The 25,893-nt window shown below is 35.4% G+C and overlaps 1 protein-coding gene and 1 non-coding gene across 2 annotated transcripts; both read right to left on the reverse strand.

Annotated features, from left to right (window-relative positions):
• Positions 1-829: 829 nt before the first annotated feature.
• Positions 830-902, reverse strand: TRNAA-AGC (transfer RNA alanine (anticodon AGC)). The gene has a single exon. It is a non-coding gene; the product is annotated as a tRNA-Ala (tRNA).
• A 1,791-nt stretch (positions 903-2,693) lies between these two features.
• Positions 2,694-5,735, reverse strand: LOC107801718 (small COPII coat GTPase SAR1A). Its single transcript, XM_016625089.2, has 3 exons — positions 5,375-5,735; positions 4,549-4,680; positions 2,694-3,202 (listed from the first exon to the last, which is right to left on the reverse strand). Exons 1-3 carry the CDS (start codon positions 5,501-5,503, stop codon positions 2,882-2,884), a joined length of 582 nt encoding a protein of 193 aa, XP_016480575.1. The 5' UTR covers positions 5,504-5,735; the 3' UTR covers positions 2,694-2,881.
• Positions 5,736-25,893: the final 20,158 nt, after the last annotated feature.

Raw genomic sequence — 25,893 nt, forward strand, 5'->3', positions numbered from 1 at the left:
CATTTGTCATCTATTCGCAACTGTGGACGTGTTCTTGCAGAACGCAGATTGTTTGACTTCCTCATTCAATTTAAATTGGAAACCTATTAAAATTAATCAGTTTATTATTATCATTAATACACTAAATCTTAATCTAAAATTGACCTCCTTAACATGAATCATTTAGGTTGAACTAAAGTAAATTTTTGCATCACAAAAAGAAGGTACCGTTGCATTCTTAACATGAATTAACAACTGAAATCTAAAACTATGCGATTTCAAAATGTTTAGTTTCATTTTGTTTTTTGATTGCGTCAAGAAAAAATTAATGAGTTTGTTTACACTATATGTTATACTTTGTTATTTTTTATTTTAAGGAACAGATTATTAAATAATTTGAGAATATATATGCAATTGAAAGTGTTTTACTTTTGGTATGCGTTACAATATTTAACAACAAATATTCGTGCATCGCACGAACATAGAGACTAGTATATATAAAATAAAGAACCATTTTTTCTAAACAAATATCCATGTAACCAAATTATTTACTAAGCAAAGAAAATATATCAATTGTAAGTTTATGATATAGTTTAATAATTTCGTATGTATGTCTTGCCTATATTTTTTAGTTTTCTAACTTTTATGTATTCAGAGATTTTTTCCCGTTAACAAGAAATTCAATATATGTAAGAACTGCTTTTTTTGTTCTCTAAAACCAGACATACAGTTTATGATATAGTTTTCAATATATTTAAATAAATACCAGACAGATATGATATTTTGCCTGAGTAAGGAGCTTCTTGGGGTTCGATTTCTTTTCATAAGAGAAAAGAATATTGTAAAAAAGTGGAGATGCGGGGTATCGATCCCCGTACCTCTCGCATGCTAAGCGAGCGCTCTACCATCTGAGCTACATCCCCAATTGCTTTACATATTGTAAAGTAATTAGTTAAATTTCATGTTCAATTTTTAAGGATCGTCCCACGTAATTCTTTCTTGATAGATACTTGTCAGTCGTCTTAAAAGATTTGTTTACTTTTTTCTGGTTATAAAGAGCTTTACTGTGGGTTAAAGGTATTTTTCCCAACTTTCTCATACAAAATTCGTCCAAGCGAAGTGCAAACACTTCAGTACCCTTTGTAGAATTGATTAGTCCTTCCATGGCTATTATCTTTCTTCCAATTTAGAATTGCTTTATTATATTACTAGTATTAGTATACGTGTGTTGTACGTGTGTAGTGTTATTCAATTAAAATTATATACATTAACGTTAATATAAAATAAAATATTTGTATAAATGATGAAAGTAAATATTATCACATTGGCACAATAGTTGAATTCAATATCTTCTGACTATGCAAAGATGGTAAATTTAGTTAAATTAATTGTGTATTATTTTATAATGATACATATCTTATAATATGTGATACTCTTTAGGAATACATTTTGTCTTCTATTATTTCATCATCATTTCTTTAAGTTTGCATTTTAACCAATTTAATTCTTAAAACTATAACCGATTTTGTTTTATTTTCTAATTTCTTTCATCGCTAATATCTTTTTTATGTAAAGAATTTTGTATTCCAAGATTGTGTAAACTTGAAAATTTGTTTTACCTATATGATGAATTTTGGGAAGAATGAATTAGATTACTTTGCTAATTAGTTTATTTAAATACTTAATTATTCTTTAAAAAGATTTAAAAAATTATTTAGAGGATTTAAATAGTTAATATTAGGTCATACAATATATTAAATATTTACTTATAACAGTTTTTATCCACACAAAGATCTATTTTCAAATGATAAATATTCGAACTTTGGCACTTTATATTTGTCGAAGCATTAGTGTAAATGACTTTTGTCAATCATTTTTCTTTTCTCTTTCTCTTTGCTATTATTAAATATTTTTGTAATTATATATTTAATTATGTTTTAAAATTTATCTAAGCAAATTATTGATCGAAGAATAAAATTAATATTCAGTGGACCAATCTCACATAGACTACTCAGAGCATTTACAATTTAATTAGAATTGGAATAAACAACCAAGCAAAATGCTTTCTCTTTCTTTAATCTTTTCTTTATTTTATTTTGTATACATAATAATTACTCCCCTAAAATTTAGCACAATTAAACAATCTCTTTTGAGCATATAAATAACGTTTAATTAGACACTATTTATAGGCATAAAGATTCCAGTTTTACTCAATCATACTTTAATTCTAGGATTTATATAAGGTAAAATTTTAATGATTTTAAAGCTCAAATTTAAGGACTTCTCACTTAATTCAAATAAGGAAAGATTAAAAAAATAAATTTTGATTTAATTTTAAACTCTTAAATATTAGCTAGGAGAATAATCAAATGACTATTTTTTCTAGTGTGAACTATATTCTAAAAGGGTAAAAAAGAGTAGCGACATTTCGCTAAAGACCTTCGTACTTTTAATATAGCATAGATATAGATAGATGGTTTCAATATTATATTGCTCTTGTCATTCCATATGATTACTTGACAGATAATTCTCAGATGTAACAAAAAATTTGTTAGGATTATTTTTGTTGTTATTTTCCGAAAAACAACTTTTTTATTACGTTGGCACTGTTCAAGACAGCAAAGAATTGGAACTTCCCTCTGAGTTCAAAATAAATAGATTAATGTCTCAGCCGAGGGTGTTCAGTATTGTCTGTTAGCCAAACAAAATAATGGTTGAGAGTTTCAGTAAAACATTTTGTTATGTAACAAGAAAATCTTGAACATCCTTTCGTTCACCATATTCCTAGAAAGCTAAAACAAGAGAAGCATAATCAACTGTGCTTTCAAACAGACCTTCCAACTCATATCCAGTACAAAAGCACAAGTAAAACGGAATAACAATATCTCACTTCCTACATCTGTTATTTAATGTATTGAGAGAGCCATTTGAAGCCTTCTCCATATCCCATTTTGCGGACTATGCTGCACATGAATACCTCAAGGGGACGAACATTGGATTCCGCCAGGTTTACCTTTCCCTTGCCAGTTGTGATGCCCGTTAAGCCCATGTGGTAACGCAATTCATCTTCTGATGCAGCATACGGGATGTCTATCTTGTTACCCAGTATAAGAAAAGGAACACTGGCCAACGACTCATCAGAGAGGAGAGCATCCAGCTCTTTCTTAGATTCTGCAAACCTTTCTTTGTCATAGGCATCCACCAGATAAACAACAGCATCCACCTTCACATGAAATTGCATGTTTAAAGCACTATAAGATTAGCCAAATAGTTCCTGCAGCTTGTTAGAGAAGGACAAAAAGAAGAGCACGAGACAAAATGACATATTTTCCAGATAAGTAATTTTGCATTAACAGCAATCAGAATACACAAATAATCCTAAAGTTTCCTGCATAGCACAAAATCCTAAAGAATTGAACTTCCTTATAGTCTGCGCACTCTCTCCTCTCCCTCTCTTTGGTGGTAATACTTCTCAAACATAACTTGGTTATTTCGATAGAGAAGTTTGTAATTTAGGTGTGATAGGTTACAGATTATTTATAAAAAAAATTGGATACACAATACCAATCAACAAAGTTCCATGTAAGACTTCTCTTTGATAGTTTTCTGAAACTAACCAGAAATTCATACTTCGGAATATCTGCTCACACAAGCTTCAACGGCAGAATATTGAAACAGAGCACAAGTTATACCAAGCTCATCACGTGGCATCAACTGCTGGCAATTCAGAGAATTTCATTATCTATCAAAGATCAAATGTAGACCTATCATACCTAGACACAAGCAAGACTCTAGAATCGTGACAAACAGAACAAGTAGAAAACAAAGAACTCGATGAGCTACTTTGCGCTGGTCCAGAGAATCTCTTCTGTTTGCCATTCACTAAGCAGATGGACATAAAGTAGAGGAAGAGGAAGTAAATAGGAAGGAGAATAACTTGTCATGTCTTATTCGACAGTGGAACTTCTTGAAGAATCATTGCTGTCAGCCCAATCACAAGCTTTTAAAACAAGGCACAGACACTCATATACTTGATAAAAAAAGAACATCGACACTCATAGATCCCGTATTACTATTCTGTCATTCTTCCAATGAATACAGATGCATTAATTCGGATACTGGGGAAGTGTGTGGTAAGGTACTATTGAAATACCTCCACTGGAACCAAAGGCAGTATCATCAAACTTGTGAATTTTGTCTAATAGTTACATTATCCTCTTTATATATGTTATTAGTGTTAGTATTCTTTGTAGATGCATGTCAAAACATTTCAAAACAATGTAGCAGAGGGAGCAAAGCTCTGGCAGTGGAATTCAAGAAAGTTATGTTTTGCAATGATAAGACACACTCTAACAGACATGAAATTCTTCCACCACAGGTAGCTAAACACTTGTCAAGCGTTAACAGGATCCCCCCCCCCCCTTATCCCCCCACCCCCCCCCCCCCACCCAAAAAAAAAAAAAAAAAAGATACACCATTAGACTTATCCCCCCCAAAAAAAAACGATACACCATTAGAACTGCAATCACTAATGTGATACATCACTACAAGTGGCATAAAGTAAAATACCTTAGCGTAATAATCTTTCCACACTCGACGAGCAATCTGATGCCCACCCAAGTCAAATGCCTTGAACTTAATTTTCCCGATACTAAGCTCCTCAGATGTCGGGTATTGTGTAGGCTGATGTTGAACCAATCTCTGCCAAATTCCAAAACATTAACTTTTTCAGGCTCAACATCACACTGAGGTCCACCAAACAAAAGCAAACAGCTCAACGTAATTAAAATACTAATCCTGACTCTTTAAGAATAAGGCTCAAAAAATCATTGACAAGACACAATTAAGAGAGATAATAAATAGGAAAGTTGAAACAAAAATTAGAATTGGATCTTGAAGTCCTTCCTCCCGCTCAATGAAAATAATAACATAGCATGAAAACAACAACAACAACAACAACAACATACACAGTAAAATCCCCCTAGTTGGGTCTGGGAGAGTAGACCTTACCCCTGCTCCGAAAGGGTAGAGAGACTGTCTCCGAAAGGGTAGAGAGACTGTTTCCGGGAGACTCTCGGCTCAACAGCACGAAAAGAAAAAGAAAAAGAAAAAACAACTACCACGCCTCAATCCTAAACTAGTTGATGTCAGGCTACCTTTAATTGGTTCCATATCATTCAAATATTCAGTAATTTGTCTATAAGACAGAATTACACGTTCTCTTAGAATATAACGAAATGGGAATAGAACATGACAACCCTATAAAGGCTTGATTTCTGACACAAAATCAACTAATTACACGTGTGTTTCCCTTTCATCAACACAGGAAAAGATGCAAAATAGAATTTTGATTGCAGATAGTTACACTAAAATGAATGCAAAAAGTGCAACAGACCTCGTCTTTCAACATGTGAAGCAAGGTAGTTTTGCCGGCATTATCAAGGCCTAAAAACAAGATCTTAGCCTCTTTCTGCCACAGACCAAGCGATGCGAGAACTCCGTAGAACCAATCGACCAAGAACATTCTTTTGATTGACTACAAGCCCTAAGATACAGATTTAAGAAAACAGACAAAGGTGCTTGATGGATCGAATGATATAAGAACAAAAAGAGTATCGCAATTTCTCGATGGATTCGAGGGAGAATCTTTACTCGAAACGGTAGACTTTATCGCTAGTGTGCGAACGTACAGGAGCGCGGTTGTTTGTTTGCGTATGAGAGAGAGAGAGGGACTAAATGCCCATCAGTGGTGGCCCGTCTGTGTCTGCGCGTATTTTCTAGTCATACCATAACATGTCAATACCCCAGCCGCATTCCAAAATGATTTCTTTTCTTACCTTAAAAAAATACTCTCTCCATTCTATTTTATTCTTCTTCAATTCTAAATTAGTTATCATATTTCGCTTGGGGAGTTCAGACAGTTTGAGATTGGATATGAAAATTTCAATTTGAATTTTTGATTTTTAGATTAAAGAAATGACAATCCAAATTCAATTCAAATAAGTTCGGATTGAATCGGATTTTTTAAGTTCGGATTGGATCGTATTTTTTAAGTTCGATTTCAGATTAATTGGTTTGGATATAATGGATTTCGATTTTGAGCATATAAGTTGATATTTCTACTTTTTTACAAAAAGGAATATCCAAAATGAAGTACTCGTGTTAAATTATATGAAAAGTTCCTCATTCTTGCCGCAATCATCAAAATAAAGTATTCAAGTAATGAAATTATTATTAAAAAAATACAACAAAGACATTAATACGGCCGATAAGAAGTAGCAATAGTAAAATCATGTCTAAATAGAAAGTATTCTGACAGTAACTTAGTAATAAATATTGAATATATGAGATAATATCTAATGGCTAGGGTGTTGAACTTATTATTATTAGAATATGGGTAATGGACTAAATATAAAGTATAAAAATTTTGAATTTTCGAATATCCAAAAATCCGAAGTACCAAATCTAATATCCAATTTTGAAATCCAAAAAAAAATTAAAATTAAATCCAAAATCTAATCTGTAATCCGAAAATCCAAACCAAAACTTCAAATAATTCAAATTTTGGTTTGGATTTCAGATTTGCCCAAACTATGCCCCTCCACCACCCCTATGTTTCGTCAGTATTTTAAAAGGCATTTTTGGAACTCACCTCGGGATTCGCTCTGATACGATGCACTATCAAAACACCTTAAGTTCATTTCTGAGGCTTAATTATGTAAGACTTACGCCCCTAAGCGTCCGATTGTACGCCCTAAATACGCCTATCGCTTGGGGCTCGCGCAACAATTCATGTGCAAATCATGTGTCGAATTCACTAATTAGCACTGTTGGCTATCAAAATTCTTTAACAAATGAATGGCTAAAATTCTTTCCATCTATATGAATATAAAAATTGTGAACAACTCAAATAACGAACCATAATATTGCATATCTACTAATTGAGAATATTATGAGGGTGAATATCATTTGAATATTTTTTCTGAAAATAGATAAATCAAATTTTATATCTTTACTTGGTAGATCTTCTTTATATTTGTTATTTTACTATTTAAAAATGATTTTACATTTACCATAAAGGAGTAATAATTTAAATTTTAGGATTGGTAAAATTTAATAAGTATTAATACTTTTAGAAAGATAAAATGAGCAGTTTGATAATATTTGTAAAGAAAATATAATTTTTAATTGTTTGAAAGTTAAGACGTTATAGTTGATTTAAATTTCAAAGTAAATTTAATAGTATTGCATTATCTATACTTGTAAAATATGCTAAATCTTTTATTTTTATGAGTTTATTTAATTCTTTTTTTAAATTTCTTGACCTTTTAATGTTTTTATTATATTTTTTATGTTATAATGTTAATTTATAAATTAAAAAATTTAAATATCCGTTGAGCTTACGCCCATGTCTTGAGGCTTAAGCCTCGTCCCATGTCAAGTAAAACGCCATGTCTATGCTCTTTGTCGCGCCCCTTTTTCTGGCAAAAGTAGGTTTCGACACGTGACAACTCTTTTAAGGAAGGTATTAAAAGAGGAGAGTCGCCACCTAACGATTTTTAAAGTTCGTTAGGGCACCTATTTGCAAATGACTCTGGTTTAATTAGTCTATATCGCCAAAGATCGGGTAAGGGCTCAAGTTACCTCAAGGAGAAGGTGTTAGGCACTCCTTGAGGCCCACAATTGTGGGTCCCGACCGAACTTAAATTATATGAATTAGTCTATGTGATCAAATAAATGAAGAGAGAGCAAAAAATTTAAGAATTTCATAAAAAGATCTTGAACAGAGGGGTACAACTATTTTTTGATTCTAGTAGGAAAAGAAAGAAAATGGGGGGTCGGGGTGGGGGATAGGTCCTAAGTTTTTTAGCCTAAAGGATCACCCCATGCAACATAAATAATAACTCCCTCGAGATAGGGTGTTACTCATATTATTCAGCGGGCATAGACTATCATCTCCTGCTACCCGATTACTATGTTAAAGTTGTTTACCTAAGAGCGCTCTAATTCAATTCTAAACCGTGCCATATGCGTGCACTACCCGTCCTATACCTATGGTATAGGAGGTTTTGGACCTCTATTTTGATGGTTCTAGAACTTATCTAGGTTGCTCAAAAATGCAAAACCTAGGCGACAATCAAAACATCCAAAGACTTCACATAGACGCAATTAAAGGCTCACATTGACCTCCACACTTAAGCAGTAAATGCACGCAAACACGTATATCAATTAGGAATTGGCAGAATCCAGAATCTTAAACCTACGGACATGTTTTCTAGGCGATCAAAGTATGTAGGTAAATTTCAGATGCAGGATATTGTTTATAGGCGAAATTATGCGGGATTACAAGCTAATTGTTAATAGTTTTAAGTTACCGATCCCATATGTGATGCCTAGGTGATTTATGCAATTAGGTAAAATAGAATTTGCCGGGAAGAGTCCCAGAATTATCTAGATTTTCCTAACAATGACGCTTAGAAACAATGTTTGAGTAGTCTAATGCTAATCAATTAATAAGCAATTATTTCCTATAGGCAGGATCTCTAACAGTTGATGATTAGAACTCGATTTATTTATACTTAGTCCTATAAACAAGATTTCTAGTGATCAATGTGACATAATAGCGAATGAAATGATCAAAATCCTATAAGCATGATTTCTAGTAAATAACTGAAGAGAATTGAGAGAAAGTTCGTTGCCATTTGTTCCTCTAGGCGGGTTTCTAATGCATTTGAAAGTAGTCATGCAGAGTGCTCACTTCCTATAAGTATGCTGTCTATAAACACGTAGCAGTATACATACATCTGAACTCATGATTAATGGTAAATAAGTAGTGTGTGTGCATGTGTGTGTGCGCGCTTCTCCTAATGTCATGAACTCTATAGTGCTTATGCAATCGGCCACATATAGCAAACACATTGTCAAGTTCTATAGGCATGTTATCTACACATTGTGCATGTAGATATAGAATTCTATCCATTCCCTTTTCACTAATACCCAATTATTTATACAAAGGTTATTAAAGGTCCAAATCTACATGCATGACTACTTTATTAAAGGTTATTAAAGGCCTAGGTAGCCTTGGCTTTTAGCCGGCTAAGAATGAAAAGTTCAGAATAGCATAAGTTGCAAGTAAGAAGAGTGGACAGAAGTTAGGGGATACATTCATATCCTAAAGTGGACACAACCAAATTGAGCATATAAAGTAATTAATCAAATAGGCCTGTAGGTTCAGCAGGACAATAAAGCACCACATAGATAGCCTCATATTGAAAGAAATTGGGGAAGAAACAGGTTTGCAAGATATACATAGATTATCATTCATGATACTAAACTAATTGCAACCTAAGAGGTTCAGATTAAGCTAAGCATAGATTCTAGGGTTATGCTAATTAGTATTTAGACATGACGGGGGATACACATTATGATAAACACTGAAAGACATATGGTATCAAATGAACAAAAGACAGACTGGGAAACATATTAGTATAGAAGCAAGACCATAGTTGATAGAAAATGGTTTTAATACAAATTGCAACATATTGCACATGCAAGACAGACATTGTAGAGATTCAGGACAGTGTGAGATAATAGACACATGTAGGTATTCTGTGATTGACACAATAGACTAATCAACTAGAGAAGATCTAAGTTATGTCATAAAGCAAAATTGTTCATACAGGGTTGAGAGATCAAGTTGAGATAACTGTCAAGATCTCAGTCAATCACTAATGGGGTAGGGGGATCATGCTGAGTGATAAAATAGTAGGTGAACATGTCACAATTAACATAGGAAGTTCTAGCACAAGTATGAAACATTCACTATAGAGATTAAGGACAAAGCAAGTAAGCATGTATTAGGGAACATCCAGACACCCATACACTTAAGAGGATCAGATTATCCAAGTTAGACTTAGGCAAACTCAGAACTAGTAGCATTAGGAGGAAGTTAGATGCTATCAGACTTAGAACAAGGTAGAATTAACAAAATTGTGCACAAAAGTAATCAAGAAAACATATTAAGCTAGGAATTTTAGAGGCGAGAACACATGCAAATCAAAGGCACATGGGGATGAAACTGCAAGAGTCAAGTAGCTTACTAGTTAAACGGACAACAATAAAGAACAAAAGATCCACAAGAACCAGAAACCTCGACGCGTCAAAGTTCCCAAGAGCTTCAATGAACTCAGGGTAATGCTCGCACTAAGAACATGTAACAAGATGCTAAGGGCCTTGGCTTTCAGCCGGCCAATACAGAATACCAAGCAAGAGAGTAGCAAAAAACTCAAATTTTAGTAAGAATCAATTTCAAAAGTCTCTCCCAAAAGGGAAAATGAAGGGGTTTATATAGTATCCAAAAATAGAGAAAACATATAAGGAAATAGAATAATTTAAACGATAAACAAGAAAAAGAAACATGCAAATCAATTTAAGAGAATAATCTGTAAACCCTAGTTTTTTTAGGGAAAGTGTAAACCAGCAGAATCCAAACAAAATCAGACTCACACAGTGTAGTATTGAACGTATATAGACAAAATAGTGCTCGAAATCAAAGATTCGAACCACTTTGGTTCGATTTCGGAAGATATTGCTTGCCATATTTAGGCAAGTACCTAGGTAACACCACAAACAGACAACCAGTACCAAAAGAATTCAAATATGGCAAGAGAATAGTAGTCGAATCCCATTATCAGTGGGATTGAAAGAGGGATTTAGGGAAGGCGGCTAGGGTTTAGTGAAGAAGAGAGGAGTGACAGAGAGAATAGAGGCGGCTCTCAAGGGAAATGGGGTTAGGGATAATTAAAAGAAGAGAATGAACAAGGGACGTTGATCTTGAGAGATCAACGGCCATGATTAAAAAATGAATGGGGGGGGGGGTCAATTATAATGGCTACCGACTGGGTTTTGGGTTAAGGGGTTATCTAGTTTGGGCTAGGATTATTGGGCTGATTCTGGCCCTAAAATTGGTTAAAAATTGGGTTGTTATTTAAATACCCAAAATTTATCAAAACAATTTATAAAAATGCTTAATAAATAAATAAATATTATTTATGCACTAAAATAATTAACAATAATAATTTAGCATTACAAAAATATATAAGGCTTTATTGACACCAATAGTATAGATAAAAGCAGTTATATATGAATATAGGTTATTATTGCAAAATTAGATAAATAGCTTAAAAATGCTAATATAATTGCATGAAATGAAATAAAAATATATGAGACATATATTATAGGTGAAAAATAATAATTTAGGTAACTAAGTCATCACAAAATAATTTAAAGGGATAATTAATAAATATTTATATAATTTAAATGCAAGAAAATTAATTTAAGAGCTCTAAAAATATGGAAAATTATAGGAAATGGTTGTATAGATTTGTAAACTAAATAATGATGCATAAAATGCTATTTTGAAGGCATGTATATATTTTAAAGAAATATGAGGGCAAAATTGGGTATCAACAGCTGCTCCTCTTTAATCGGGAATGATGAAAGAGTTGTTGGGTAAAGAAAATGATGACCAATTTTGGTCGAATTGAGTGAGGGAATATGTACTTTTGAAAAAATGGGGGCCGAACCCTGGTTCCTGAGTTGCCTACATATCCTTGGTGTTACGGGAATCAGTCCGTGTGTAGTTCTGAATCCAACGGTGAATGAAACCGACAGAGTTGTTATAGAAATGGCTGTATGTTTCGGAAAATGTTCTTTCGGGTACAATAGTATCAGATGAATTTATGCGAAGTCATGAATGTGAATTTAAGACGTTATGAATGTATCACAGGGCAGATATTTGAATGGTCATAGAGTAAAATGTGGGCAATTACTGGTGAACCAATGACTGTGACATATTTTAGAGACATTGCGACCTCCTTGATTTAGAATTTTGAGGGTCCTCCTCAAAACTTTTCCCCAGTTTGAAAGCAATTCTTTGACTGTTCTGCGTATGATAAAATTGGCTGGACTTGCTTCAGTTTCTGACCATGGCAAAATGAAGATTTTATTGAGATGTGACCGAACCCATAGGGCTGCCTACATATCCCCTCTTAAATGGAAATCAGGTCAAGCGTAGTTTAGTTACATCAAATGAAGAAGTGTAAACAATCTAAACATAGTATCTCTTGACTGCGTCTGAGTTGATAGGTTTTAGCCAAATTTCTCCGTCCATTTCTGCAAGTATGAGTGCTCCTCCTATTAGTACTCTGTGAACCATGTAAGGCCCTTGCCAATTGGGTGAAAATTTCCCTTTGGCTTCATCTTGATGCGGGAAGATCCGCTTTAGCACTAACTGCCCTGGTGCGAATTGTCTAGGCCTACCCCTTTTGTTAAAAGCTCTAGACATTCTGTTTTGGTAAAGTTGACTGTGACATACTGCATTCATTCTCTTTCCATAAATGAGGGTGAGTTGTTCATAGCGGCTTTGCATCTATTCTGCATCACTGAGTTTGGCCTCTTGTATAATTCTCAAAGAAGGAATTTCTACTTCGGCGAGAATGACGGCTTCAGTACCATAGACCAGCAAATAAGGAGTTTCCCCGATTGATGTGCGAACCATGGTATGATATCCGAGTAGGGCAAATGGTAACTTCTTGTGCCATTGTTTGTGATTATCTACCATCTTCCTTTATATTTTCTTGATGATCTTATTGGCATCTTCCGCAGCTCCATTCATTTGCGGCTTGTATTCCGTGGAATTCTTATGCTTGATCTTGAAGGTTGCACACATGGATCTCATCAAATCACTGTTAAGGTTGGCGCCGTTGCCGGTAATGATTGATTTTGGTACCCCAAAATCGACAAATAATACGATCCCTAACAAAATCTGCAATGACCTTCTTAGTTACAGCTTTGTAGGATGCGGCTTCAACCCATTTTGTGAAATAGTCTATGGCCACTAGAATAAACCTGTGCCCATTTGAAGCGGCAGGTTCGATTGGTCCGATGACATCCAACCCCCAAGAGGATAAAGGCCACGGTGCACTTGTTGCATTGAGTTCATTGGGTGGTACTCGTATCATATCAGCATATACTTGGCATTGATGACACTTTTGGACATACCTGATGCAGTCTGTTTCCATAGTCATCCAAAAATATCCTTCTCTTAATATCTTCTTAGCTAAGACGAAGTCATTCATGTGTGGTCCGCAAGTTCCGGCATGTATCTCTTCAAGCAATTTGGATGCTTCCTTGGCGTCGACACACCGTAATAACCCCAGATCCGGAGTCTTTCTGTACAGAATTCCTCTACCATGTAAGAAATGGTTGGATAACCTTTGGAGTGTACGTTTCTGAGTATGATTTGTGCGCTTTGGGTATTCTCCTTTTTCCAAATATTCTTTGATGTCGCGGAACCATGGATTTCTATCAGTTTCTTTTTCAACATGGCGCAATAAGTCGGCTGATTTTGAATCCCTATTAGGATAGGGTTGATGAAATTCTTGTCTAGGAGTTGTATCATAGAAGATAAAGTAGCCAATGCATCGGTGAACTCATTTTGAATCCTCGAAACATGTTTGAATTCTATCTTTGTGAATCTCATCATCAACTCTTGTACATAGTGCAAATATGGCAATATCTTGGTATTCTTTGTAGCTCATTCTCCTAGAACCTGATGTACCAAAAGGTCTGAATCTCCAATTACCAGCAATTCCTGAACCTTCATGTCGATGGCTAACCTGAGTCCTAAGATGCAGGCCTCATATTCTGCCATGTTGTTGGTACATGGGAACCTGAGCTTTGAAGATACTGGATAGTGTTGACCTGTTTCTGACACTAAAACTTCTCTAATACCCACTCCTTTGAAGTTTGCAGCTCCATCGAAGAACATTCACCAACCATCATATGCTTCGGTGATATCTTCTCCTACGAATGATACCTCTTCATCGGGGAAATACATTCTCCACCTACAGGATTTTCTGTAAGATGATCCACGAATGCTTGCCTTTGACCGCCTTATGAGTTACGTAGATGATGTTGAACTCACTCAGTAGTATCTACCATTTTGCTAACTTCCCCGTAGGCATGGATTTTTGGAAGATGTATTTTAGCGGATCCACCTATCGCACCTCCTTTTTACCACCCGAGAGGGATAATAGGGAGTTTTTCTAATTAAAGTGATAATAATCGAAACGAGATTATTTATTCAAATTCAGAGTCTCCACTTAGGATAATTTATGGTGTCTCAAGTCACCGGTTTAAAATCCCGAATCGAGGAAGTTTGACTCTTATTTATGGTCTGCGAACACAAAAATTCGGGTAAGGAATTCTGTTAACCCGAGAGAAGGTGTTAGGTATTCTCGGGTTCCGTGGTTCTAGCATGGTCTCTTAAACTATTAATAATTGGCCTATTATCTGATTTACTACATGTTTTAAACCTATTGTGCATTTTTAACTTTATAACCGCTTTTAATTATTTTTAGAAATATTTCTTGAACAAGTTACGATTGTCGTACACTTGTTTGTTTGGTACACATTGCGAATCGTGATACGGGAACCGCACCCACGATCTACAACATATTTATTTTATTATTGTTCGAAGTTGTGGTCGGGTCACATAAAATGTGCACCCGAATTTGGGAACTACGTATCGTAACCATGTCATGGGAACCGTACCCATAGTCACGATGATTCATTATTAATCTCACATTATTAGTAATAAAGTAGACAACTACTAATTCTCTTAACTGTCTACACAAATCAGTACAATATTAAATATTAGTCATGTTATGATAAATATCACATTATGTTGGATGTCTACTCTTCTTCCATGATCTTCTTCTCAAATGTTTAATGGCATATTTTGTATGTTCAATGACATATTCTATGACATATTTTCTTCACTTTTTATGCCTATATAAAGGCCTTGTAATAGATAGGAAAATACACACAATTGAAGAAGAAATAAGAATCTCTCTTCCTCTCTTTCTCTCTATATCTCTTAGTTTGTTTTTGCTTGTTCTATATTGTTATTTTAGGTTATATTTTATAAAACGTTATCAGCACGAGGCTATACCATCTCAAGAAGATCTTTGAGAAAATTAAGGTATAATTTTTCTCAAATTTGTATTTTTTTAATTATGTCTGATATTATGAAAAGAAAGTTCGTTGCCCTTGAAATTTCGGGCAAGAACTATATGACATGGGTATTGGATGCTGAAATTCATTTAGATGCAATGAGTCTTGGAGACGCCATTAAAGATAAAGATAAGGCATCTACCCAAGACTGTGCTAAGGCCTTGATTTTCTTGCGCCATCACCTTGATGAAGGGTTGAAAATTAAATATCTCACAATGAAAGATCCACTTGTTTTGTGGAATGGTTTAAAGGAAAGATATGACAACTTAAAGTTGGTCACTCTTCCACAAGCACGATATGATTGGGAGGCTCCAAGACTTTAAGTCTGTTTCTGAATATAATTCTGCTATGTTTAGAATTACTTCTAAATTGAAACTCTGTGGAGATAATATCAGTGACTATGATATGCTTGAAAAAACGTTTACAACGTTTCATGCCTCCAATATGGTGTTGCAATAGCAGTACCGAGAGAAAGGTTTCACAAAGTACTCTCAGTTGATTTCTCTTCTACTTGTGGCTGAACGAAACAATGAATTGCTTATCAGAAATCACGAAAATCGACCCACTGGGTCTACACCATTGCCTAAAGAGGATGAGGTGTATTCCCATTATGCTAATCGTGGAAAAAGTCGTGGCCATATTCACGGTCGTGGTCGTGGCTATATCCAAGGAAGAAATTTTCCTGGTGTTAATCATCCTCCAACGAAAAATAACATCCAAAAATGGAAAGGGAAAGATGAGAAGCGAAACACAAAGGATTCAGAAACTAAATACTATCGTTGCGGTGGAAAAGGGCATTGGGCAAAAATTTGTCGCATACCAAAATATTTGGTTGAGCTTTATCAAGCATCTCTGAAGAATAAAGGTCCTGAAGCCAATCTTGTCTATGACAATGAATTTGACATCACCCACTTGGATGTGGCAGATTTTTTTGAGCACCCTGATGAAAAAATAAACCACTTGATCGGTGATAGATCTGTGGTTAGAGATGATGGAGCAATTTAATTACTTTCCTATTCGTACTATGTAATGAATAAACATCTCGTAATTTTTATTACACTTTATAATTCTTCTTATGTAGTTCTTAAGAATATTTTTATTTCTGAAATTTTATAAATTTCACAAACAAGGAGTAATATCCTATTAATTAGTATTCTAGTCTCAGTGATCTTTTAACGATTTTAACTTTCCTTTACGTTACTTTAATTCTCTTAAAAAAAAGTTTACAAGTACCCTGGAACAACTTTTGTTACTTCACCCTCAATTGTTTTTTTATGAGTATGTTCTTTTCTTACACGGATCAATTATTTTTCATACAATGTATAGGAAAATGCAAATAATTTATACATGTAAATAAATTTGTTGTAGTTGTATTAGTCATATGTGTACTTGTATTATTTTTTTGCGTAATTATTTGTATAATAATTAGAATTTGCTAGAAAATGCATTAAAGGCTGCTATTGAATTATTGGTTTAACTTTATTTCTTTTCTATTTTTCTCTAAAAATACTAATATTTATTCATATATTTCTTTTGTATGTCAAACTATGGGAAGCAAATATGGATATCTTTCAAAGTAAACTTGGATCGAAGTTCAATTGTAAAAGTATTTGCTTAATTGATTCATGTACGACACATACAATATTCAAAAAGAAGAAATATTTCTCTCATTTAAGTGTGTGTAAGATAGATATTACTACAATTTCTGGTAGTAGTAATCTAATTGAAGGCTCTGGAAGAGCTACTATAACTCTGCCTAAGGGAACAATAATTATCATAGAGAATGCAATGTTCTCCTCCAAGTCCAAGAGGAACTTGTTGAGTTTTAAAGATATCCGCAGAAATGGATTTCATATTGAGACAATATATGAGAATAATATGAAATATCTCATCGTTACCAAGAATGTCTCTGGCCAGAAAAGAGTTATTGAGAAGTTCCCATCTTTATCTTGTGGCCTGTATTGGGCAAAAATTAGTGCAATTGAGGCACATTCTACCTTAAACCAAAAGGTTACTGCTTTCAATACTTTTGTACTTTGACATGATCAATTGGGCCATCCTGGATCAATATAATGAGACGAATCATAGAAAACTCAAATAGGCATCTATTAAAGAATTTGACTATTCTTTTAAATAATGAATTTTCTTGCACTTCTTGTTATCAAGGCAAGTTAATTATAAGACCATCACCAACAAAGGTTGGGATTGAGTCCCCTGCATTTTTAGAACGTATACAAGGGGACATTTGTGGACCTATTCACCCACCTAGTGGGTCGTTTAGATATTTTATGGTCTTAATAGATGCATCTTCTAGATGGTCTCATGTGTGCCTATTGTCATCTCGCAACCTCGCGTTTGCAAAATTAATGGCACAAATAATTCGATTACGGGCACAATTTCCCGATAATCCAATTAAGTCTATTAGACTTGATAATGTTGTTGAGTTTTCATCCCAAACATTTAATGATTATTGCTTATCAGTTGGGATAAAAGTGGAGCATCCTGTAGCTCATGTTCACACTCAAAATGGCCTTGCAGAGTTTTTAATTAAACGTCTACAATTGATAGCAAGACCGTTACTCATGAAAACGAAGTTGCCCACTTCTGTTTGAGGTCACGCCATTTTGCATGCAGCAATGCTAGTTTGTCTTAGACCAATATATTATCACAAATATTCCCTGTTGCAATTAGTTTTGGGTCATGAACCTAATATATCTCATCTAAGAATTTTTGGATGCGCTGTAAATGTGCCTATAACACCCCCATATCGTACCAAGATGGGTCTCCAAAGAAGGTTAGGAATATATGTTGGGTTTGAATCGCCCTCCATTATTCGCTACCTTGAAACATTAACGGGAAATTTGTTACTGCTCGTTTTACAGATTGTCGATTCAATGAGGCATTTTTCCCAAAATTAGGGGGAGAAATTAGTGAAACCAAACGTGAAATTTTGTGAAAAAATACATCATTGTCTCATCTTGATCCACATGCCTCTATTTGTGACATAGAGGTGCAAAAGATTATCCATTTGCAGAAAATATCAAATCAAATCCCAGATGCATTTATGTAACGACCCGATCGGTCGTTTTGAGCTCCGGTGCGTCATTCAGCAGTTTGAGGCCATGAGCAGCTTCATCTCAGGTATATTGACTTGAGTGTATGGTCAAAATTAAAATTCAGGAAGTTTGGAGTCAAATCTAAATGGAAATTCTCATTTTGAAAGCTTAAAATTGAAGAAATGAACTAGGATTGGAATTTTGAGTAAAAGATCTCGGAATTGGGATCCGAAGGTTTCAGCAGGTTTGTATGATGATTTCGTACTTGGGCGTATGCCCGGATTGGGTTTTGGATAACCCGGGAGCGTTTTGGCGCCAATTGTGGAAGATAGCATTTTAGAAGAAATTGCATCAGTTTGGCTTAAAATGCATTTCAGTGTTATTGATGTCCGTTTGGAATTCCGAGACTGGGAGTAGCTCCGTATGGTGATTCTAGATTTGGGAGCGCGATCGGAAGTGAATTCGGAGGTCCGTAGGTCATTTTGGAGCCGTTTGGCTAAATATAGAAATTTGAAGGTTTTTGAGAAAATTCGACCGGAAGTGGAAATTTTGATATCGGGGTCGGAATGCGATTCCAAAAGTTGGGGCAAGTCTGTAATGTCGAATGTGACTTGTGTGCAAAATTTGAAGTCATTCCTGAATGATTTTGGTAAGGTTTGAGACACTTAGTCTCTGTTAAGGAAGCTTAAGTTGGAAAAGTCAACCGGATATTGACTTATGTGTTAGAGCACTCGAAATGTAAATTTTATGGTTCGGATAGCTTTGTTAGGTGATTTGGGACTTAGGAGTGTGTCCGGAATATTTTTGTGATGACCGGTGTAGAATTAAGCTTGAATCGGCAAAGTTAGTATTTTGACGAATTCCGGTTGATAGGTAAGATTTTGATCCGAGGCTCGGAATGGAATTCTGAGAGTTGATGTAGCTTCGTTATGTCATTTTGGACTTGTCTGCAAAATTTGAGATCATTCGGACTAGTTTTGACGTGTTTCGACATCGGATGTGAAAATTTGAAGTTTCAAAGTTCATAGGCTTGAATCCGTGGTGCATTTAGTATTTTTGCGTTGTTTTTGGTGATTCGAAGGAACAACTAAGTTTGTGTCATATTATGGGACTTGTTAGTATACTTTGTTGGGATCCCATGAGGCTCGGACAAATTTTGGAAGAGTTTTTGGAAGATTTTTGCCGTTTTGAGTATAAATGTAATGATCTAAAGGTTCATTTTTAGTTCTAGAGATCCAAATTTGATTCCGAGACTTTCGGAATTTTGATAATGAATTATAGGATTGATCTGGAAATTTTGGTCTAATTTCATCAAGTCGCGATTAGGTTTTTGACGCGAAATATGAGTAATTGTTTAACGAGCGAAATGGATATCGCACTGGGCAAATGAGCTCCGAATTGAGTTTCGATTGAAGGGTTGTGTTCGTATTATTATTTGTGACTCACAGGAATAAGAATCGTCTAATCCCGAGTTCGTATGATGGAGTTAAAGCCATTTTAGTGAAAAATGGTTGTGCTGCAATTTAAATTGGCTGCTGGTGCATTTTTTTAGCAGCAGTGAACAGTAACCCGCACGTGAACAGTACCGCGCGGGTGAACAGTAATTGCGAAAAATATGGGCAATGAGTTTATATCCGATTTTGGGTCATTTTCCCACCATTTTTAGTCATTTTGAGAGCTTTTGGACGGGGATTGAAGGGAGTTTCAACTGAGATCGATTGGAGGTAAGTTTTATGAGTTAAATACATGATTTTATTGAAGAATCATCCTTGAAATCCATGAAAACATAGCCAAATTATAAGAAATTAGGGCTTGAGATTGAAATTCTAAAATGAAGATTTGAGGGGTCATTTGAACTCCGATTTTGGTAAATTTTATATGTACGGACTCGTGGCGAGACGAGGAATCCGGTGATGTGACTTTTGTAATTTTTCGAGAAGTGGGCCCGGGGCTCGGGTTTTGCAAATTTCGTGATTTTCGATATTTTTTGAGTCTTTTCGATTGAGTTATATTCCCTTAGCCTATTGTAATATATTCCTTGTGGTTTTGGCAAGATTCGACGCGCGAGGAGGTCGATTCAAAAGGAAAGGGCATCGCGGAGTAGACTTTTGGCCGTCTTGAGGTGAGTAATAGATGTAAATGCTGTTCTGAGGGTTTGAAACCCCGGACTTTCACATCGTAATGCTATATTGAGGCGTGATACGCACTCCATGGCGAGTGCGGGGTCGGATACTATTGGGGATTGTGACTTGGTCCATCCCGTGTGATGTTTATACTATACTGGTGATTGATACACATACTTCATTGATATTACGGGGCTTGATGCCATGTTTGGGGCCTTGTGCCAATTTGTAAAATCCTTCGAGGATTGATATTACTGCTTAGCATGATTTGCATATCATTTAATTTCAGTCCAAGGTTTTAAATGCTGTTTTGCAAACTCAGCCATAATTCTAAGTGTTGAAAACTTAAATGATATTTTTAAATGTATTCTGGGCTGGGAACTTCTGTTTTGTAAATGCCCAAGGGGCTTATTATATTATTTTCTGGACTGATTATAAAATGACTTGAAACAGTGGTAACAATGACACTGTGTGATATACTTGAAACAGTGGTAACAATGACATTGTGTGATATACTTGAAACAGTGGTAACAATGACACTGTGTGATATACTTGAAACAGTGGTAACAATGACACTGTGTGATATACTTGAAATAGTGGTAACAATGACACTGGATGATATACTTGAACAGTGGTAACAATGGCACTGTATGATATAAATTGGTCAGGTAACAATGGCTGACCGGTCAGGTAACAATGACTGACCAAGATATTGCGCTTGGGCTGTAGGAGCCCCTCCGGAGTCTGTACACACCCCCAGTGAGCGCCGTCGACGATAAATAAATATGGATGGCTCGGGCTGCACGCCGCAGTGGGTACTGGAATGTACCATCATATGCATTGCATTGCATTCATGTATTTGTATTTATACTGGTGTTTAGCTGCTCAGTTCCATATGTTGCTGTATATTCGGATTGTAGCTTACTTTGTGTATTTACTGGATTTTCTTATCTTCGGACTGTAGTTACTTTTATTACTCATTGGGTCGGAGTACTCACTTTACTCCCTGCACCTTGTGTGCAGATCCAGGGCAGTCTCAGGCTCAGTAGATCCAGTTGATCAGCAGATCCAGCCTCTGGGAGTATCGAGGTAGCTGCACGGCGTTCGCAGCGATTGATCTTCTCCCTCCTATCCTATCTCTTTATTTCCGCATTATCGGACTTTGGATATACCGTGTATTAGGATGATATTCTGTATTCTAGAGGCTCAGATTCGTGACACCGGGTCCTAGTGAGATTATATTGTGTATTTTGTTAAATTCTTCAGTACTTTAATCTTGCTTAATTGATATTTCTTTCCGCTATTTTTGATAAATTGAGTTAAGTGTTGAATAATGGTCGGGCTTGCCTAGTAGTGTGCTAGGCGCCATCACGACCGAGATTTGGGTCGTGACAATTTACGGATATGAAAAGGATAACAAAATCACATATCCCTGCAGAGAATGTTCCAATCCGTATTGATGTCCATATTGGACAATCTTCTAGTGTCATAGCTAATGAGTCAAAAGCATGCCTAAAACGTGGCAGACCATTAGGTACTAAGGATCAAAATCCTAGAAAAAGGAAAACAAATAATCAAGATGACACTATGAAAGAGTCTCATAAAGAAATTCACGATTTAACCAATCCTGAGATTCATGAGGAAATCAATGAGCCTGAGACTCAAGAAAATAAGGAACTATCAATAAATCCAATCGATATTGAGACAAATTTGAATCGAGTGGATATAGTGGTGGATTACATCTTTGCATATAATGTTGCATCTAGCATTATGCAAGAAAGTGAGGATCTTGAACCTCAATCTATTGGAGAATGTCGACAAAGACTTGATTGGCCAAAATGGCAAGAAGCAATCCAATTAGAGTTAAGTTCACTTGCAAAACGTGAAGTTTTTGGGTCTGTAGTCCAAACACCTAATGGTGTTAAGCCTGTTGGCTATACATGGGTCTTTGTATGCAAAAGGAATGAGAAAAATAAGGTACAAAGATATAAGGATGCACAAGGATTTTCACAAAGGCCTGGTGTCGATTATGAAGAGACATATTCTCTTGTTATGGATGCTATAACATTCCGTTATCTCATTAGTCTTGCTGTTCATGAAAAGCTTGACATGCATTTAATGGATGTAGTTACAGCCTACCTTTACGGCTCACTTGATAATGAGATATACATTAAATTCCCGAGGGATTTAAAATGACTAACGCACAGAATTCAAAGTCTCGGGAAATATATTCAATCAAATTGCAAAGATCTTTGTATGGTCTAAAACAATCAGGAAGAATGTGGTATAACCACCTTAGTGAATATTTATTAAATGAGGGTTATATAAATGATGTCATTTGTCCATGTGTTTTTATAAAGAAAACAACATCGGAATTTGTTGTACTTGCTATATATGTCGATGACATAAACCTTATTGGAACTCTTACAAAACTCCAAAAGGCAATTGATTATTTAAAGAAGGAATTCGAGATGAAAGATCTCAGAAAGACAAAAATTATGTCTCGGTTTGCAAATTGAACATTTGACAAACGGAATTTTTGTTCATTAATCTGCCTACATAAAAAAGGTATTGAAACGGTTTTACATGGATGGAGCACATCCATTAAGTACCCCGATGATTGTTCGATCACTTGATGTGAATAAGGACCCGTTTTGACCTCAAGAAAAGAATGAAGAGCTTCTTGGTCCTGAAGTACCATTTCTTAGTCCAATTGGTGCACTAATGTATCTTGCTAACACTACAAAGCCTGACATAACTTTTTCGGTTAATTTCTTAGCAAGATATAGCTCTGCTCCTACAAGGAGACACTGGAATGGGATCAAACACATATTGCGATGTCTAAAAGGAACTACCGATATGGGCTTATTTTATAGCAATGATTGCAATCCCGATCTTGTTGGTTATGCCGATGCTGGGTATTTATCTGACCCGCATAAGGCTCGATCTCAAACAGGTTATGTGTTTACATGTGGTGGCACTGCCATATCTTGGCGATCGACTAAGCAATCAATCGTGGCTACTTCTTCTAATCATGCTGAGATAATTGTTATTCATGAAGCAAGTCGAGAATGTATTTGGTTGAGGTCTATAATACATCTTATCCTAGACAAATGTGGTTTGAAGTGTGACAAACTACCCACAATTTTGTATGAAGATAATGCAGCATGCATAGCCCAATTGAAGGGAGGATTCATAAAAGGAGATAGGACAAAGCACATTTCACCAAAGTTATTGTGATGACCCAAAATGTCATCTTTAATTTAAATAATTATCTCCGTATTTTAAAACCTTGAAAAGCGCTATCAATAAATCCTCAACTTGCGTGCGCAATCCATATAATTTTTCAAAAGGTTCTTATGTGAAAAATGGATTAAATTGTGAATTAGAGTTTTAAAACTCAATTGAGTTGACTTCGGTCAATATTTTGAGCAAATGAACCCGGATAAAAGTTTTGACCATTCCAGTAATTCCGTATCATAATTTGAGACTTGGTCATATGCCCGAAATCGAATTTAGAGGTCCCTAGATCAAATTATCGTCATTTAACGGAATCTAGAAATCTAAGGTTAAAGATTTCTTAAGTTTGACCGGAGATTTCACTTTTTGATATCGGGGTTATAATCTAGTTCTGAAAATTTTTATAGCTTTGTTATGTCATTTATGACTTGTGTGCAAAATTTGAAGTCAATCGGACTTGATTTGATAGGTTTTTGCATCGAATATAGAAGTTGGACGTTCTTAGTTTCATTAGGCTTAAATTGGGGTGTGATTCATGGTTTTAGCTTTATTTGATGCGATTTGAGGTTTCGACTAAGTCTGCATCATGTTTTAGGACTTGTTGGTGTATTTTGTCGAGGTCCCGAGGGCCTTAGGTAGATTTCGGAAGGTTAACGGATATAAAAGGCTGCTGAAATTTTCTGGGCAGTTTCTGCATTTTTCGCACGTGTGAACAGTGACCGCACCTGTGTGAACAGTATTCGTGTACAGTACCCGTGTACAATACACATGAACAGTATCCGTGTACAATATCCGTGAATAGGACCGTGAACAGTAAACACGTGAACAGTAAGCACAAAAAATTCTGGATAGAATGTTAAGTTTTGAAAATGGGACTTCGTCTCATTTTCCATTTTTACCAAATTGGAGCTCGGGGAGAGGCGATTTTTGGAAGATTTTCAGAGAAAACAACGGAGTAAGTGTTCTTAACTTAATTTTGGTTAGATTACCTGAATCTATTACTAGTTTTGGCATTTAATTGGTGATTTTAGTTGGGAAAATCTTGAAAACCCTCTTGGTTTAATTTGAAGATTTGAAGGTCGACTTGATGTCGGATTTTGGTAAAATTGGTATGGTTGGACTCGTGGTTGGATGAGGTTTCAGATTCCGTAATTTTTGTCGGGTTCCGAGACGTGGGCCCCACGAGCAAATTTTTAGTGCAATTTCAGATTTTAAAGGGAAAATATAGAATTTCATATGGAATTAATTCCTATAATTTTAATTGACTGAATCGAATTGTTTATGACTATATTTGAGAATTTTGGGCACGAATTCGCGAGGCAAAGGCTTGTTGGAATTTTGAATTGGTTGCAAATCGAGGTAAGTGTTTGGTCTAACCTTAGCTTGAAGGATTAGGAGTTGTGTCCTATTTGTTATGTGTTATTTGTTGAGTACGACGTATAGGCATGATGACGAGTATCTATACGTTGGTGTCAAGCATGCCCGTGTGTCTTATACTTTGATTAATGTGACTCCGTTTCGTAATGTATATGCTCTATATGATAATTTCTGTTGAGGAATATGACTTGTGGAAGTATTATTGTTAATTAAACATGGTAAAGCATTGACTTAAGTGGAGAATTCAATTGTTGAACATTGTAGAGCATTGGCTCAAGTTGAGAATTGAATTGTTGAACATTGTAGAGCATTGGCTCAAGTTGTGAATTGAGTTGTTAAGTAAACGTAAAAGAAGAAAGGAGAGAGAGAGAATCATGATATTGTCTCCCTTGCTGGGATGTTATTGTTTTGATGTTGTTTCCTTTGCCGGGATTTGATTGTTGTACTATTGTTCCCTTGCCGGAATTTTATTGTGATTTCATTTATTTCCTTGCCCTTATTCCTTGTGATTGTTGTTTGGGTGAGGAAGAGTGTTAAAGCACGAAGGGTGATGTAGTATATGATTTGGTGAGGAAGAGTGTTAAAGCACGAAGGGTGATGCCGTGTATGATTTTGTGAGGAAGAGTGTAAAGCACGAAGGGTGATGTCGTGCCGCACGTTGTACAATTTCGTGCCGATTATATTAATTTTATGGTGAGGATGAGAGTAAAAGCACGAAGGGTGATGCCGTGCAGTTTATATTAATTCTTATGGTTAGGACGAGAGTAAAAGCACGAAGGGTGATGTCGTGCACTTGTCCTTGATTTTTCTTAATTCTAATTGAGTTATGTTGTCCTTTACGTTTATTTACTGATTTTCTTTGTTACTTGATTTTATTTCGATGTTATAGATTCCCTTACCCTTATTTCTTGTGATTGTTGCTTGGGTGAGGAAGAGTGTAAAGTACGAAGGGTGATGTCGTGTATTGTTTTGGTGAGAGAGTGTTAAAGCACGAAGGGTGATGCCGTGCACTTTCTGTTTGCTGTGTTTACTTGTTATTA

This window comes from Nicotiana tabacum, chromosome 5 (genome assembly GCF_000715075.1).
Source record: "Nicotiana tabacum cultivar K326 chromosome 5, ASM71507v2, whole genome shotgun sequence".
Classification (NCBI taxonomy): Eukaryota; Viridiplantae; Streptophyta; class Magnoliopsida; order Solanales; family Solanaceae; genus Nicotiana; species Nicotiana tabacum.

Coding starts and splice junctions, on each gene's coding strand:
- LOC107801718 (XM_016625089.2), bottom strand. CDS start 5,503: ATGTTCTTGGTCGATTGGTTCTACGGAGTTCTCGCATCGCTTGGTCTG. Junction 4,681..5,374: donor TTCACATGTTGAAAGACGAG/GTCTGTTGCACT, acceptor GGAATTTGGCAG/AGATTGGTTCAACATCAGCC. Junction 3,203..4,548: donor GGAAAGATTATTACGCTAAG/GTATTTTACTTT, acceptor TTTCATGTGAAG/GTGGATGCTGTTGTTTATCT.